The 18,021-nt window shown below is 41.9% G+C and overlaps 1 protein-coding gene across 2 annotated transcripts in view; it reads left to right on the forward strand.

Moving 5' to 3' along the window:
• The first annotated feature begins 3,022 nt into the window (after positions 1 to 3,022).
• The window catches only part of ERO1B (endoplasmic reticulum oxidoreductase 1 beta), a 56,623-nt gene continuing 41,624 nt past the window's right edge, over positions 3,023 to 18,021 (forward strand). For both annotated transcript variants that reach the window (XM_040623808.1, XM_040623809.1), the window contains exons 1-2: positions 3,023 to 3,168; positions 15,888 to 16,007. In XM_040623808.1, the coding sequence (XP_040479742.1) occupies positions 3,067 to 3,168; positions 15,888 to 16,007 (222 nt within the window). In that variant the 5' untranslated portion in view covers positions 3,023 to 3,066. The remainder of the gene's footprint in view (positions 3,169 to 15,887; positions 16,008 to 18,021) is intronic.

Genomic DNA, 18,021 nt, shown 5'->3' on the forward strand with positions numbered 1-18,021 from the left:
TTATATAAACTACAAAAGGCAAATTGTTGCTATTTCCAGGCTGCCAGTGTCCAGATGTGTGGGTTTGGTGTTCCATGCTCAGGACACCTGTGACGACTTAATGTGGGAATACAAGCTGAAGCTAAAAAAAAAAAAAAATGTAAGTGCAAATGGAGTACCTCAATACAACCACTTCTTCCTGAAGGGAAGGGCACCTGCGTGAGCAGGGGGAGGGGCAGAGGGAGCGGGAGAGAGAGAATCTCAAGCGGGCTCCACACAGTGTGGAGCCAAGGCCGGGCTTGATCTCATGACCCTGACATCACGATCTGAGTCGAGATCAAGAGTCAGAGCTCAGTTGACTGAGCCACCCAGAGCGCCCCCCTTCCCTTTCTTTTTTTTTTTTTTTTTTAAAGATTTTATTTATTTATGTGACAGAGAGACAGCCAGCGAGAGAGGGAACACAGCAGGGGGAGTGGGAGAGGAAGAAGCAGGCTCATAGCGGAGGAGCCCGATGTGGGAGCCCGATGTGGGAGCCCGATGTGGGACTCGATCCCGATAAGCCGGGATCACGCCCTGAGCCGAAGGCAGACGCTTTAACGACTGCGCTACCCAGGCGCCCCAACCCCCCTTCCCTTTCTATTAAGGATTGAAGGCAGTGACACTCACTGTTCATTTGTGTAACCTCTTGCTCATTCCCTGTACACTTGTAGGGTTGTCAGTCAAGGGGCTTGCTCCCTCCCTCCAAGCTAAATTCTAGAAGGAATTTGAATTTTGATAGGAAGGACAAAGGACTAAAAGCAATCAGCATTGATGGGTGAATGGCAGGGACAAATTGTTCTGCAGGGACAAATCTAGAAGGGCTCTAACTACAGACCGTGGTTGCTGCCCTTGATTTCACAAGCACTGAGGACCCGAGATAAAAGGTCCGCTAAAGGACCTGAGATTTTATAAGAAAATTTATCACTTAGTCTTTTTTTAAAACCACTATAAAAAATTCCCAGAATTTTTAAATAACATGATTCCACAAAGTATGTGTTGCCAATAAAATCAAACACAGTGCAGAGATGAGGCATCTTGAAAAAAAAAAACAACAAAATTCCACTGGATTTGATAAGAGAAAAGCTTCAGCAGAAGGATGGGGATAGAGCACATTTACATGAGGGGCAGAAGGAAATGGGAGGATAGAACATAGAGATTTGGCAAAGAAGAGGAAACCTGGAAAAGTCGCCGGAAGAGTCAAGCAAAAATTCTTTTTGTTTTTAAGCTGCAGAAGAGGAAGAAGACTGAAGTGACTGGCTTCTGGGCATGCTGCCTGAGCGGTCACTCAGGGCTCTGTGCTCAGAAAGGCCCCGCACCTGGTTTAATGCTCTGCTGTCACTGTCTTGAAATTCTTACCATCTTTTGAAACAGGACCCTGCATTTTCATTTTGCATAGGCCCCTCAAATTATAAAAAAGCTCAGAAAGGTATAACACACTACTTGTTGGTTGATTACTATCCCCCAAAGATGTGCACACCCTCATCCCCAAAACCTGTCAGTGTGTTACCCTATATGGCAAAAAGGAGTTTGCAGATGTGCTTAAGAATTTTGAGGTGGAGAGATGATTCTGGATTATCTGGGTGGGCCCTATGTAATCACAGGGGTCTTTATGAGAGGGAGGCAGTAGGGTTAGAGTAAGCAAGAGAAGGCATGTGACAATAGAAGTGAGGGAGTGAAGATGTGACAATGTGGTACACAGTTACGAGCTGTTAAGGAATGCAGGTGTCTTCTAGAAGCTGGGAAAGGCAAAGAAACATATTATCACCTAAAGCCTTTAGAAGATGCTCCCTGCTGATCTAATTTGGACTTCTGATTTTCAGAACTCTAAGATAATAGATTTGTTTTGTTTTAAGCCACTAAATTTATGGTAATTTGTTATAGAAGCAATGGGAATCTAATACACACTACATATATGTAAGCTGATGTATTGCTAGTTTTCCAGAAATCAAGGCTATTAATAAATAACAGCTATCATTGATTGAACACTTCCTCTATGCTAGGCACCATACTAAGCCCTTTATGTATACAATCTTCTGTAATCCTAAAACAGTGTTCGAGGTGGGTATTATTCACTTACAGATGAACAAATGAAGGCTCACAGAGGTTAAGTAACATCAGTAAGTCTGAAGCCCATAATAAACTAGGATGTTTCAGATGTGGGAGCTGAAGCCAGTCTGTATCACTCCAAGATCTTCTGTGCGTTTATCCCCATTCCCATACATTATTATAAATGTTTGGGTTTGTTCCCATTCTGCAACGTGCATTATGTTTGTCTCAGCAGAGGAGCGGGAGTGGGACGAGGAAGAGGATGACGTCCACCTCTGCGGGGTATGAAATGAAAGAGCCGGAGCCGCCTGCCCAGGTCGCAGGGGGCTTACTAACGTACCTGCAGGAGATCGGAGGCTACAGAACACTGAACGAGACAAAGAACGCACACCCGGCGCATCCTGGAGCCTCCCGGCTGTGCGGTGTCAGGGAACTGCCACACAAGGAAAAACCCCGCCCGGTTTCCAGGAGCAACTGCCGGGGGAGGGGCGCGGCACTGCGGGCGGCGCAGGGGCAGACAGCCCCGTCCGCACGCCCGCACCGCCCGCAAGGCCCGCACCGCCTCTTGTTTTGGAGGCTCGCGTGGTCCTGCCTCATTGGCCGCCTTCTAGCCCGAGGCCCGGGGAGGCGGAGCAGCCTCCGCTGCTGTAGTTCCCGGGTTTTCCCGGCCGCCGGCCCCGCCTTCCGGGAGGAGGCCGGCTCGCGGCTGCGCGGGACCACAACTCCCACAAGGCCCCGTGCTCGGAGGGGGCGTGGCCGGGGCGAAGGGGAAGCCGGAGGCGGGGCCGCCTAGGGGATGAGGTGGGGGCGCTCGGCTCTTCAGCCTCACTCGCAGCTGCCGGGAGCTGGGGAGAGCGGCCCCCGCCTCCGGACGGGCGTGCAGACCTCTGACTCTGGAGTCTCTCAGCCGCCGGGAGCCGTCCCCGTGGGTCGTCGCCCGGGCCGCCCGCCGTTGCCCGGCCCCGAGGGGCCCGGCCGGCCGCGGTGGGGGGAGAGGTCAGCATGAGCCGGGGGGCCCGGCGGGCCGGCGCTGGGCAGGGGGCGGCGGCCGCAGTGCAGCTGCTGGTCACCTTGAGCTTCCTCCCGAGCGTCGTCGAGGCCCAGGTGAGCCCGAGTGATGGCGGGGCGGGGACGCCCGGCCGAACGGCGGCGGTAGCGGCGAACGGGCCGCAGCTGGGGCGCGGGGAGGGCCGGGGCCGGACCACGAGGGGCTTCTGGGGAGGGGAGAGGGCTGGGGGCTGGAACCCGAACCGCCACGTCCAGGAAACGTCTGCGAACCCCTAGCGTGGTGAGCGGGGATGGCGACGCTCGTGGGGTGGGGGCCGTAAAAAGAGGAAGATGGTGACGGTCCCCTGAGGTGTTTTCGGTTTTCTTTCTGATTTTTTAAGCGGCTGGGAGTGTGGCGGGAGATGAGATGGGAATGAAAACGTCTTCAGCGGTTTTGGGAGGAGAACACGCGTAGAAATGGTGAAACCCTCCCCTTCAACAGGGAGGGAGGGGAGGTGCAGGTGGATGCCCGCGCCCCGCAGAAGTGGAGTGGATCGGGTGGGGGACAAGACTTGACTTCCTTGAACTTCTGGACTAGAGAGCCCCTCGGCTTCTGCCCTTGCCCTAGCGTCTTTCCTTGCTTGGGACTGCTGTTTTTTACCCAACTTGTGCCCTGTCTGCTAGGTGGCATCTCCAGGACGGGGGCGGAGGGCTGTGTCTGGCCTTACAAGGCCTGTCAGTGAGGTGATGGCTGGAGAGTAAACTAGAATTTAGGGGCTGCCTCTGTGAAACCTTTATTGCAGAAGTGTTCTCACTTCTCTGGAAATGGAGGGTTTTGGAAACCAGATCTTTTTGCCTTGAGAGCCCTGTTTGCTTCTTTCTACAGAAGAATTGGAATAGCCTGCCAGGTGCTGCTGTGCCTTGTCTGCAAAGTGGCAAAACTGCTGAGAGGGAGAGAGAGAAGTGTCTCAGGTGGCGCGATAATGAGGGGAGATGTCATTTGAAGCAATTAATGCTCACTGCTGAGAAAAACTGAAGCTATGAGTAAACATGTTTTTCTGACTTTATTCACATACTTTTTTCATGCATGGTGTTGTGCACTAAATCCCAGAAAGCCCGAGTATGCTATTTGTGTAAAATATTTTTTAAATGATTTTTTAAATGATCTGATAAAAATAAAAGGGGCAGAGTTTTGGTTTTGGTATTGGTGAGCATGTTAAAAATGCAGATTCTCTGGCCCCACTGCCACATGTTCTGATGTAGTGGATCTGCAAGTGACCCAGGGGGCAGCAATTTTAAACAAGACTTGTTTGTAAGTAACTGTAATGCATTTATCCTCTGAACTACCTTTTGAACCCTGCTTAGAAAACACTGAAATAGTGGAAAACTGGAAATCTTCTAAAAAGTAAATTTTCCAAATTGTCTTTAGCAAAATTATTTTCTAGCTATTGGTTGGGTGATAGTTTTTGGGTGGAATATACATTTAGATATTTTTCTAAAAGGAGATTTTTCTCATTTTTTTCTTTTTATAGTACATATTGTATACTTTGTCATCAATCTGGAAACTTTAGGTTTTTTTCATCTACTAATTACATATGTTACTGTTTTACAATTGCATGTTTACTTTTATTATACCCAAATGAATATATGTCATTTTATCATGTCCAAATGAATACATATAGTTCAGAAATTAAAGATTTGTGCATATTCAAAGTAGCATGGTGCCAAACAATCCTCAGAAGTGGATACATTTGGTTTTTGTTTCCGGTCGTATTTTCTAATATAGTGTTGGAGCATATTATAAATAGTATTTTAATTTCTAACATGTTTAAATATATATTATCTCATTTTATTGGATCTGCCTCCCAGAGGTGGAGCTATTGAGGTAACTGAAGTTGAGACAGCTTACATGACTAATATCACTTCTCAAGTGAACAAGATTAAACTGGAGCCCTAGTAGGCACCTTTTTCTTCTGTACAGTATATCTCCGTATGCTTGCTTCTTTAGGGTATCGAAATAAAGCAGAGGGAGATCCAGGAAAACAAAAAAGTGGAAATAAGTTCTTTCACTTCTCTTACATATACTAAATTGGGAGGGGGGAGAAAAAATTCCGCTAAAGTATAAAGGGAAAAATTTGTTTTTTTTTAAATACCTGTATTTATAAGAAATCATTTAAGAAGAGGAATATATTGAATATGTCTCCTTGCAATGAAAGCATAAAGTTATTTTTGAGCACATAAAATGATAGGCATTTGTATATCTCATACCCCATTTTCTTTTTTCTTTCCTTTTCTTTTTCTTTTTTTTTTTTTTTTTAAGATTTTATTTATGTGATATAGCATGAGCAGGGGTAGGGGGAAAGCAGAGCGAGACCAACTCGGGGCTTGATCCCAGGACCTGGAGACCATGACCTGAGCCAAAGTCAGATGCTTAACCAACTGAGCCACCCAGGCATCTCTCATACCCTGTTTTCTTATAAATTAAATGCAAATGTGCTTTGTAGTCTGGGAAGCACTACGAATGAAAGACCTAGTGTATACAAATGGTATGATGAGTTAATCTTCCTGTAAAGAAGTAATTTTAGTCAGATGTGTTTTTAGGTCTTTCTAAATGCATCTGAGGTGGTATGAAATCAGGGAATACATAGAGGCCCCCCCCCCCATTCCCGATGGAAAGCTGATCTTGAGACTCAAAAAGTGTGTTCCAGTCCATAACCCTGAGGATTTCCCCCCAACCCTGAAGATCTTGACTTTCTGCTGTGATCCTTGGTGCGATACAGACAAGAAATAAAACACTCTTTGTGTGCCCAAAGAGAGGAAACTAAAAGGAGACTGCGCCATAAAGCTTGAACTCCAAAGAGCTACATTCTCAATGTGGGATATGAATCCTACCAGTAATAAGGGAAAAGTAAGAAACTTGCTAGGGAAGGGGGAAGAGACTCCCTTGAGAATCTATAACCACGAGCCAGCCCTTACAAAGGTTTACAGGCCAAATTCATGGCACCTATGCTGGGAAAAACTTCTAGTGGAAAATTTAATTTACAGCAGACCCAGGTTGGTATGCCCCCAGTTTACTGATAAAAGTAAATATCCATCCCCTCTGGAGGAATTTATTTTCAACCCAGGCCCTGAAAAATTCACCAAACATGAGGCACCGTGAATGAGGTACTAGAAATATAGACTATGGAAAAAGACCTGTGATGACCTTAGATTCTGAAACTATCAGACCCAGTTTAAACACATTAAATACCAAGGGCTGGGGGGCAGAGACAGAAAGACCCTGACCTGAAAGGATTTTAAAGAATGATAAAAAAAATTAAAACATAATGTGATGGAATTTCTAGAGCTGAAATTAAAAACTCAGTGGATGGATTAGATAGCTGATTATATCCAGCAGAAGAAATGATTACTGAATCAGGCAACCATTTTATGTCTTTTTCTACTTAATCCTCCAATACTTTCCCTTTTCTAAGCTTCATACTTCACTAACAAAATTGGAGTAATCAATGTAATCCATATGTGTTTACCTATTAGTCTTTGTACCCACGCATCATGACTTTCAGTGGATTATCGTTGATGAACTGAACTCTTATCAAAGGCCAATCCCTCTCTTGTATATTAGGTTCCATTCCTTCTTTCAAGGACATGGCTCAAGCAGATCTTCCCTTTCTCTCCTGGATCATTTAATTTTTCCTTGTCTGATGGACTGTTAACTGTCATTCTAAAACATAGTGTTAATTCTAATTTACAGTCTCTCTCGACCCGTTCATCTCTCCTGACTCAGCTCCATTTTTCTGTTCTCCTCCATAGGAAAAACTCCTCAAAGGAATTATCCTTATTCCTTCCATTCTGGTCCTCTCTTCAGCCTGCTCCAGTCAGACTTTTGCCCCTTCCGCTCCTCAGAAACTGCTCTTGTCAAGATCACTAATGTCTTTCTTGTCATTAAAGCCAATAGTTAGTTTTTAAACCTTAGCTTTACCTATAGAAGCATTTTTTCCCCACATTTCCCCCCTCCCCCATTACTCTCCTTGAAATACTTTTTTTCTTTGGGCTTGCAGGATGCTGTACTTTTTTGATTTTCATCCTTTCAGGCTAGTCTTTCTGGTATCCTTTGCTTATTTCTCCTCTTTCAGCTGCACCGATGACCCCTGGGATAGGGAGAGGGGTGCTAGAGATTGAGCTCTGTAAAAGCTCTTAAAACAAGATTGATGAGTTTCCGGGTGGGTAAATACAGACCCTTACTGGGAGGGTGGCTCGGAGGCAGGTCTGTACTTGCACCTCCCAGTACCCTATGCCCCTGTCTATTCTATTTGGCCTTCTGAGTTGTATTTTTCACAGTAAACCACTAAACATAAGTGTTTTCCTGGTTTTGTAAGCCATTGCAAATTACTGAGCTGGAGAGTAGTGGGAAGCCCCAATTTATAGCTGGTCAGTCAGAAGTACAGGTGGCTTGGAAATTGAGACTGATATCTAAGGTGAGGACAGTCTGTATGATTTGAGCCTTTAATTCTGTGAGGTCTGCTCTAACTCCAGGTGGTATCAGAACTGAATTGGGCATCCAGTTGGTGTTGGAGAGTTGGAAAATTGGTTGGTGTGAGAAAACCCCAAGTTCCAGTAAAGCCGGAGTCTTATAATCGTCTCCTGTTTCTCCTTTTCACCTACTACATAGTCCTCCTTATTGTTCCTCAGAAACTTTGGGCAAGCTGACTGCCTTGGGGCATTTATATTTTGTGTTCCCGGTATCTAGAATGCTCCCCCCCCCCCCAATTGGGTGGCTTGTTCCTTTTCCTCCTTTAAGTATTGCCAAAAATTCACTGAGACCTTTTATAACTCTCCTTTTGAAAATAGTATCAGGGCACCTGGGTGGCTTAGTTGGTTAAGCATCCACTTTTGGCTGGGGATCGAGCTCCTCACGGCAAGGGGCCCTCTGCTCAGCGGGGAGCCTGCTTCTCCTCTCCCTCTCCCTGCCCCTCTGTCTGCCATTCTGCCTTCTTGTGCTCTCTATCAAATAAATAAATAAAATCTTACCCCAAAAAGGCAAAAACAAACAGTAACAACTCAGTCCTGCAATGCCTGTCTCCATTCCCTCGTTTTCCTATTACTTTATTACCTTCTGACAGACTCTGTACTTGGCTCATTCTTTTTTTTTTCCCCCTTTCCTGTGAGAATATAAGCTCATGGAGGGCAGAGATTTTTGTCTGTTTTTTTTTTTTCTTTTCTTTTCTGTTCTTTTCTTTTCTTTTCTTTTTTCTTTTCTTTTCTTTTTTCTTTCACTTCTGCACTCCCAGCAGTTAGAACAGTGCAAGGCTTACGTTAGGTAGATCCTCAAATATGTTGAATGAATGAATGAATGAATGAATGAATGGAAAATAAAAGCAAATTAATTATTCAGAATGAAGCTCAGAGAGATAATGGGATAGTAAATTTTAAAGCTTAATTAAGAGACATGGTTTAATATAATATGTCTGGTTGGAGTTCCTGGAAGAATGTACCAGCAGAGGGAAAAAGTATTGATTCCTGCCTGTTAATATGAAAAAGACAACTCAGTAGAAAAATGAAAGACAGGTATTTCACACAAGAAGAAATACAAATGTCTTATAGACCATAAAATATTATACTTCATTAGTACAAAAATTAGATACCCTTTCATGCTTACTAGGTTGGTAAAAATTAAAAAAGCATCAACTATTGGTAAGGATATGGTTTAGCATAACTTCTGTCTGCGGTTGGTAGGATTGTAAACTGGTATACCTATTTCAGAAATGAGCTGTAGTAATTCCACTTGTAAGCATATAAGCTGGAGAAACTCTTACATATATAGGGAGATAATGAAAAATATGTTTGTGTAGCCTTGTTCTTTAACTTAATCTGGAAACAACGTGACTATGGGTTGCATCCGTTTCCTATTGCTGCTCTAACAAATTACCACAGATTTGTGGCTTAAAACAATACAAGTTTATGATCGCATGATCTATAGGCCACAAGTCTGCAAGCGGTTTCTACTGGATCAAATCAAGGAATCAGCAAGGCTGCATTTCTTCTGGAGGCTCTAGTGGACAATCCTTCCTTCCCTTTTGCAGGCTTCTAGAGGCTGCCGTGTTCTGCCATGTGTCCTTTTCCACGGTCTTAAAAGCCAGTAGTATAGCATCTTCCAGTCTGACTCTGACACTCTTGTCTTCCTCTTACAAGGGTCTTAGTGTTGAGTCCACTTAAATAATCCAGTGTAATCTTACATCTCAAGATCCTTAATCATGTCTGCACAGTCACTTTTGCTGTGTACTGTAACATATTCACGGGCTTCAGGAACTAGGGCATGGATATCCTTGAGGGGCATTATTCTGCCTACCTTCCAGGTCAACAACAGAACAAATACATTGTGATATTTTAATATAATGCAACATTTATAGCAGGGAAAATGAATGAGCATAAAACTCATGATGGGTAGCTGTCAACATATTAGCAAAAGAAGCACATCACAATATAATTCACACAATAGATGCCATTAATATTAAAGTTAAAAAAAAAACCCTCTATATTGTTTAGGGATATAGCATATGTGATGAAATTGCAAGGAAGAGTAAAGAAATTAACAAAAATAAGATATTCTACCTCCGGGGGGGGGGGTATTTAGAAAGGGACTTAAAAGATAATTCTTTTTCTATTCTATTTCTATTCTATTTCTATTTTTTTTCAAGATTATTTATTTTAGAAAGAGAAGGGGTGGAGGGTGGGGAGAAGGAGAGAAGCAGGTTCCCTGCTGAGCAGGAAGCCTGAAGGGACAGCCTGAGCCTCCATCTCAGGACCCTGAGATCATGACCTGAACTGAAACCAAGTCAGGTGCTCAACCTATGAGGCATCCAGGTACCCCTCTATTAATGTTTTTAAAAATTTTTGGTGATATGCAGGTTTTTGTCTTAGTAGTTGTCTTTAAGAGTTAGAAATAAATACATGATAATTTTGTATACCTTACCCCAGCCTCTACCACAATTAAGATATTTTAAAAAACCAAACAAAAAACCCAGAATATGGTGGTTTACTAAAAAGGAAGAATTTAAGAAAAATTTGTAAGAGCAATCACTGGATAAAATATTTTTAAAACCTGGAAAGTTGTCAGTTGGTATTTCTGCTCCCCCTACCCCCTGCAATACTTAGAATTTGAAGTTTTATAAATAGTAAGCTAGAGAAATGGAATGAAATTCAGTGGAGTTAGTGACAGGATCTTAGTAACTAGGATAGTAAAGCATCTGGAATTCTAGAGCCAAAATTGTTGTTAACGATCCTTTGTTCTTTTTTTTTTTTTAATGATTTTTTGTTATATTGTGTTAGTCACCATACAGTACATCCCCGGATTCCGATGTGAAGTTCGATGCTTCATTAGTTGCGTATAACACCCAGTGCACCATGCAATACGTGCCCTCCTTACTACCCATCACCGGTCTATCCCAGTCCCCCACCCCCCTCCCCGCTGAGGCCCTCAGTTTGTTTCTCAGAGTCCATAGTCTCTCATGTTTCATTCCCCCTTCTGATTACCCCCCCTTCTTTATCCCTTTCTTCCCCTACCGATCATCCTAGTTCTTATGTTCCATAGATGAGAGAAATCATATGATAATTGTCTTTCTCTGCTTGACTTATTTCACTTAGCATTATCTCCTCCAGTGCCATCCATGTTGCAGCAAATGTTGAGAATTCGTTCTTTCTGATAGCTGAGTAATACTCCATTGTATATTTGGACCATAGCTTCTTAATCCATTCGTCTGTTGAAGGGCATCTCGGCTCCTTCCACGATTTAGCTATTGTGGACAATGCTGCTATGAACATTGGGGTGCATATGGCCCTTCTCTTCACTACGTCTGTATCTTTGGGGTAAACACCCAGTAGTGCAATGGCTGGATCATAGGGTAGCTCAATTTTTAACTTTTTAAGGGACCTCCACACTGTTTTCCAGAGTGGCTGTACTAACTTGCATTCCCACCAACAATGTAGGAGGGATCCCCTTTCTCCACATCCTCTCCAACAATTGTTGTTTCTTGCCTTGTCTATTTTTGCCATTCTAACTGGCGTAAGGTGGTATCTCAGTGTGGTTTTGATTTGAATTTCCCTGATGGCTAATGATTTTGAACATTTTTTTCATGTGTCTGTTGGCCATTTGTATGTCTTCATTGGAAAAGTGTCTGTTCATATCTTCTGCCCATTTTTTGATTTGTTTATTTGTTTCTCGTGTATTGAGTTTGAGAAGTTCTTTGTAGATCTTGGATACCAGTCCTTTATCTGTAGTGTCCTTTGCAAATATATTCTACCATTCCGTGGGCTGCCTCTTAGTTTTTTTGATTGTTTCCTTGGCTGTGCAGAAGCTTTTAATCTTGATGAAGTCCCATAAGTTCATTTTATCTTTTGTTTCTCTTGCCTTTGGAGATGTGTCATGAAAAAGGTTGCTTTGGCTGATGTCGTAGAGGTTGCTGCCTATGTTCTCCTCTAGAATTTTGATGGATTCCTGTCTCACATCGAGGTCTTTCATCCATTTGGAGTTTATTTTTGTGTATGGTGTGAGGGAGTGGTCAAGTTTCATTCTTTTGCATGTAGCTGTCCAATTTTCCCAGCACCATTTATTGAAGAGACTGTCTTTTTCCCACCGGATGTTTTTTCCTGCTTTATCAAATATTAGTTGCCCAAAGAGCCGAGTGTCCATTTCTGGGCTCTCTATTCTGTTCCATTGGTCTATGTGTCTGTTTTTGTGCCAGTACCATGCTGTCTTTGTGATCACAGCTTTGTAGTACAGCTCGAAATCCGGCATTGTGATGCCCCCAGCTTTGTTTTTCCTTTTCAACAGTTCCTTGGAGATTCGGGGCCTTTTCTGTTTCCATACAAATTTAAGGACTATTTGTTCCAGTTCTTTGAAAAATGTCCTCGGTATTTTGATCGGGATAGCATTGAAAGTGTAGATTGCTCTGGGTAGCATGGACATTTTAACTATGTTAATTCTTCCAATCCATGAGCATGGAATATCTTTCCATCTTTTTATGTCTTCCTCAATGTCTTTCAAGAGTGATTTATAGTTTCTAGAATATAGGTCCTTTACGTCTCTGGTTAAGTTAATTCCAAGGTAACGTATGGTTTTTGGTGCTATTGTAAATGGGATGGATTCCCTAATTTCTCTTTCTTCGGTCTCGTTATTCGTGTATAGAAATGCAACTGATTTCTGAGCATTGATTTTGTATCCCGCCACGTTACTGAATTGCTCTATAACTTCTAATAGTTTGGGAGTGGCTTCTTTTGGGTTTTCCATATAGAGTATCATGTCATCTGCAAAGAGAGACATTTTGACTTCTTCTTTGCCAATTTGAATACCTTTGATCCCTTTTTGTCGTCTGATTGCTGTTGCAAGGACTTCTAGTATCATGTTGAATAAGAGTGGCGAGAGTGGGCATCCTTGTCGAGTTCCTGATCTTAAGGGAAAGGCTTCCAGCTTTTCCCCATTGAGAATAATATTTGCAGTAGGCTTTTCATAGATGGCTTTTATGAGATTGAGAAATGTACCTTCTATTCCTACACTCTGAAGGGTTTTAATCAGGAAAGGATGCTGTATTTTGTCAAATGCTTTTTCGGCATCGATTGAGAGGATCATATGGTTCCTGAGTCTTTTCTTGTTGATATGATGTATCACGCTGATTGATTTGCGAATATTGAACCACGCTTGCATCCCAGGTATGAATCCCACTTGATCGTGATGGATAATCCTTTTAATGTACTGTTGGATTCTATTAGCAAGTATCTTGTTGAGGATTTTGGCGTCCATATTCATTAGGGAAATCGGTCTGTAATTCTCCTTTTTGAGGGGGTCTTTGCCTGGTTTGGGGATCAAGGTAATATTGGCCTCATAGAATGAGTTTGGTAGCTTTCCTTCTGTTTCTATTTTTTGAAATAGCTTTAGGAGAATAGGTATTATTTCTTCTTTGAATGTTTGGTAGAATTCCCCAGGAAAACCGTCCGGGCCTGGAGTTTTGTTATTTGGAAGGTTGTTTATCACTGACTCAATTTCTTCATAATTAATTGGCCTATTTAAGGAATCAATTTCTTCCTGTTTCAATCTTGGTAGTTTATAGGTTCCAGGAAGGATTCCATCTCTTCCAGATTGCTTAGTTTATTGGCATATAGCTGTTGATAAAAATTTCTAATAATCCTTCCAATTTCAGTGGTGTTCGTCGTGACCTCTCCTTTTTCATTCATAATTTTAATAATCTGGGTCCTTTCTCTTTTCTTTTGGATAAGTCTTGCCAGTGGTCTGTCAATTTTATTGATTCTCTCAAAGAACCAGCTTCTAGTTCTGTTGATCTGCTCTACTGTACTTCTGGTTTCTGCTTGATTGATTTCAGCTCTAATTTTGGTCAACTGCTTCCTCGTGCGTGGATTAGGCCTGTCCTGTAGGGATAGAGGGTACATTTCTCAATCTCATAAAAGCCATCTATGAAAAGCCTACTGCAAATATTATTCTCAATGGGGAAAAGCTGGAAGTCTTTCCCTTAAGATCAGGAACACGACAAGGATGCCCACTCTCGCCACTATTATTCAACATAGTACTAGAAGTCCTTGCAACAGCAATCAGACAACGAAAAGGGATCGAAGGTATCCAAATCAGCAAAGAAGAAGTCAAAATGTCTCTCTTCGCAGATGACATGATACTCTATATGGAAAACCCAAAAGAATCCACTCCCAAACTATTAGAAGTTATAGAGCAATTCAGTAATGTGGCGGGATACAAAATCAATGCCCAGAAATCAGTTGCATTTCTATACACGAATAATGAGACTGAAGAAAGAGAAATTATGGAATCCATCCCATTTACAATAGCACCAAAAACCATAAGTTACCTTGGAATTAACTTAACCAGAGACGTAAAGGACCTATATTCTAGAAACTGTAAATCATTCTTGAAAGACATTGAGGAAGACATAAAAAGATGGAAAAATATTCCATGATCATGGATTGGAAGAATTAACATAGTTAAAATGTCCATGCTACCCAGAGCAATCTACACTTCCTTTGTTCTTCAAAGATAATATACCTCTGACTCTTTCTGTTGTAGGTGGGGACACATTTGCATTCCTAGGGGAAAAGCTTGACAAAGCAGCAACTGGGAAGTTCCGTTTTCTGATCATCTTTGCATAGATCCCTCCAATGGATCACAAGAATGATCTTTAACAACCTGGGTCCCATTTTTGTTTTTATTTTTATTTTATTTTTTTAATTTTAATTTTAATTGATATAATTGTAGGTTCCATTAAGTTGTAAGAAATAATAGCAAAAAATGCCACCTACACTGTGTCTAGGTTTCCCACATATAGTGCAGTATCATCACCAGGACGTTGACGCACTGCTGGTCTTACTCAGATCCCCCCTCGTCTCACTTGTGTCTGTGTGTATGCGGTTCCCTTTCATCCCACCTTTAGGTTTGTGTATCCACCACCAGAGTCAAGATCCTGAACAATTTTATCACCACAAGGGTCCTTCCTCTTGCCCTTTATTAAGACATTTAATTAATTTTTTAGAGAGGGAGTGGGGAGGGGCAGAGGAATAGGGAGAGAGAGAGAGAGACTCTCGGGCAGACCCCCCACTGAGCACAGGGCAGGTTGCTCACTGTGAGGCTTGGTCTCACAACCCTGAGATCCCGACTTGAGCCAAAACCAAGAGTCGGAAGCTCAACAGACTGAGCCACCCAGGCTCTCCTCCTCTTGCCCTTTTATAACCACACTTACCTCCTTTCTACCCTTCTCCCTGTCTCCAATTCCTATATCTACTCCAGTCCTTAAGCCCTGGCAACCAATAAACTGTTCTCCACTTAAAAAATGTTGTATAAATGAAATCATAGTATGTAGCCTTTTGGGGTTGGCTTTTTTCACTCAGCCTGATTCCCTGAAGATTCATCCAAGATGTGGATGTCAGTGAGTCCCATTTTTTAATTTACGTAAAGAATGTTTTATGGAAGTTTTGGATTCTGAACTCATTTTGTAAATATTAGTTAGTGTATACCTTGAGTAGTGGATACAGCATGTATTTTTAAGTGGGATTGACTTGGGACTAAGTCTCATTTCTACTTTGGAAAAATTATTTTAACCATGCTCAGCCTTAATTTTCTTATGTATAAAATGAGGATAATAATACCTATTTCATAGAATTTTTAAAGAATAAATGAGGTAACATGAAATGTTCTTAGCACTATGCCTATCACATAAGCGTTCCATAAATGGCAATAGAAAAGAAAGATAGGTTACACAGCAATATTATTACAGTCTATGACTTTTAGGTTAGTCTTGGAAGAAATTGCTTTAGCATTGCAACTACTTCTTGGATTTTATGTATGTTTGGGGACGGGAAGGAACATTCAATATATTTCTCTAGCCTCTAAACAATAATGCTTAGTTCTTCAGATTAGGTATATCTAATCCCTCTATTGTTTTTTACTTAATGGGCCATAGTAAAAAGTAAATGATTGCTTTAATGTTATGTATCTTTTTTTTTTAAAGGATTTTATTTGAGAGAGAGAGAATGAATGAGAGAGTGGCAGAGAGAGAGGGAGAAGCAGGCTCCCCACTGAGCAGGGAGCCTGACACAGGGCTCAATCCCAGGACCCTGGGATCACCACCCGAGCTGAAGGCAGAGGCTTAACTAACTGAGCCACCCAGGCACCCCTTTAATGTTACGTATCTTAACAAAGGCTAGTTACCTTGAATGAATGAATGATCTTTTTATATAATAGTACAGATTTGTTAAGGTTGAAATAGCTATAATTTACATATTTTAAATTTTATATGTATCTGTATATATATGTATTTCACCCCTAGGTCACCGGAGTCCTGGATGATTGCCTGTGCGATATTGATAGCATTGATAACTTTAACACCTTCAAAATCTTCCCCAAAATAAAAAAATTGCAAGAGCGAGACTACTTCCGTTATTACAAGGTATAGTTATAATTTTTGATTCTGTTAGTAGAAAAAGTTTTTTACATAGCTGTCTACAGATGTGACTGTATGACCCTTTTGAAAACCCGTTTTGACTCTCAGCACTCTATGTGTTTTTTATCTGTGGAACATATCAAGTATTGTAGTGAAACCTGATTGTCTTTTTGAACACAAGGAACCTGAACCCTCTTCCTATGTTTGGGGAATGCCTCATCTTTCAGTTTTGGTTTTGAGACAGAGACTCCTTTTACAGAAGCTGAAATTGCCACAGACTTATTTGTCAGCCTTGGTTGTAAGTTAGGCTTTGCCGTGTAGACTGCTACCCGGGCTCTGTGTTGTGCTGACGGCCGGCCGTGTCCTGTGTTAGTGCTGTTCGCAGTGTAAGTACCACAGCCGCAGACATTTCCTGGGGAGCTCACTGGAAGGGCTGCCAAACCAGGCTGGGGAGAGAGCAGAACACCCTTCAGAGTAATACTGCAGAGTTGGTTCTTAAATCTGACCTCTACTCTAGACCTTTACAGAGTAACCAATGACAGTTTAAAGGTAGCAACAATAACGCAATATTCAAAAGAGCAGTATTTTAAGTTTAAGAACAATATGGTAAATGCTGCTGTTATGCTTTGCTGTGCTTCTGCTCTCAGTATTCAATTGGGTTTATAATTTCTTTGATTTTCATTTTTAGTTTATTTAAAAAATTGAGCATGATTTTCTTTTTTAATCCTGATTCTATATAGCTATCTTAGTCTTTATATATTTCTGAGGATAAGAAAAATCAGAGCAGGAACTAATGGCCATTCTTTTTATGTCACCACCAAAATTTTGGCTCAGCCATTTCCTGTATTTTTGCAATACTTTATACAGGTGCCAAATTTCTGGGAGAAATTTCTCCCAGATTTCTGGAAAAACACTTATACAGGTATCTAATTGGTCTAATTGACCAAAAGAGGAAAAGACATTTTGGTTAACAATCCGATTTGCATAAATAGAAGGCTGAGTGATTGTTTCTCAAAGGAATATTAGGGGATATTACAGAAGAAGGAAAAATGAAAGTTGGGTAGGCAAAAATAACAATGTCCTAAGAACACGTTCTAACCAATTTAATGAAATTACTCCGTGTGTAACGGGAGTATCCTACTCTGCCAGGGGAGGGTAGTGCTGTGATCCAGTTAATGCATTTGTCTCCAAGTCAAGGGTATTCAGGTGACATCTACTCCTTTTCTAGTTCTGCCAACCTGTGAATCAAACAAAAAGGACATTTAACCACCACCAGTGTACCCTCCACACACTAGTGGCAGAAAAGGAAAGCAGAGAGAATAGGTTAATTTTAAACATGTGCATACAAACTTATGACGGGGCAAGCGAGGACACACAGGTAGGAGCAGCAGTCCCCCTGTTAACTGCTCAGTCGGCTGCTATAGCCGGAGTTTACAGTCTCTTGTACTGTCCATTCCTTTATTCACCAAATAGTTATTGAATGATTACTTTGCAGTAGGCACTATTCTTTTTTTTTTTTTTTAAAGAACTTTCCTATTTTTATTTTTTTTTAAAGATTTTATTTATTTGTCAGAGAGCACAAGCAGGGGGGGAGTGGCAGGCGAAGGAAGAAGCAGGCTCCCCGCTGAGCAGGGAGGCTGACACGGGACTCCATCCCAGGACCCTGGGATCATGACCTGAGCCGAAGGCAGACGCTTCACTGATTGAGCCCCCTAGGCGTCCCGCAGTAGGCGCTATTCTAAGTGCTCTGGGTAAAGTAATGAATAACACACAGACTGACTTCATGAAGCTTTTATTCTGATTAGGAAGGCAAGCAATAAACAGTAAAATATAATTTCGTATGGTTATAAAGTAAGTGCTATGGAGGAAAAGTAGGAGATTTAAAGAGTAAATTAATGGGGTAGAGAGGGTAGGTAGGTTTATTTTTAAAGAAGGTGATCAGGAAAGGAAGGCATTCATGCTGTGCCATTTGAGTAAAGACCTACATAATGTGAAAGCCATAACAAGACATGGAGAGAGA

The sequence above is a fragment of the Ursus maritimus genome, unplaced genomic scaffold, assembly GCF_017311325.1.
Source record: "Ursus maritimus isolate PB19 unplaced genomic scaffold, ASM1731132v1 scaffold_7, whole genome shotgun sequence".
NCBI lineage: Eukaryota > Metazoa > Chordata > Mammalia > Carnivora > Ursidae > Ursus > Ursus maritimus.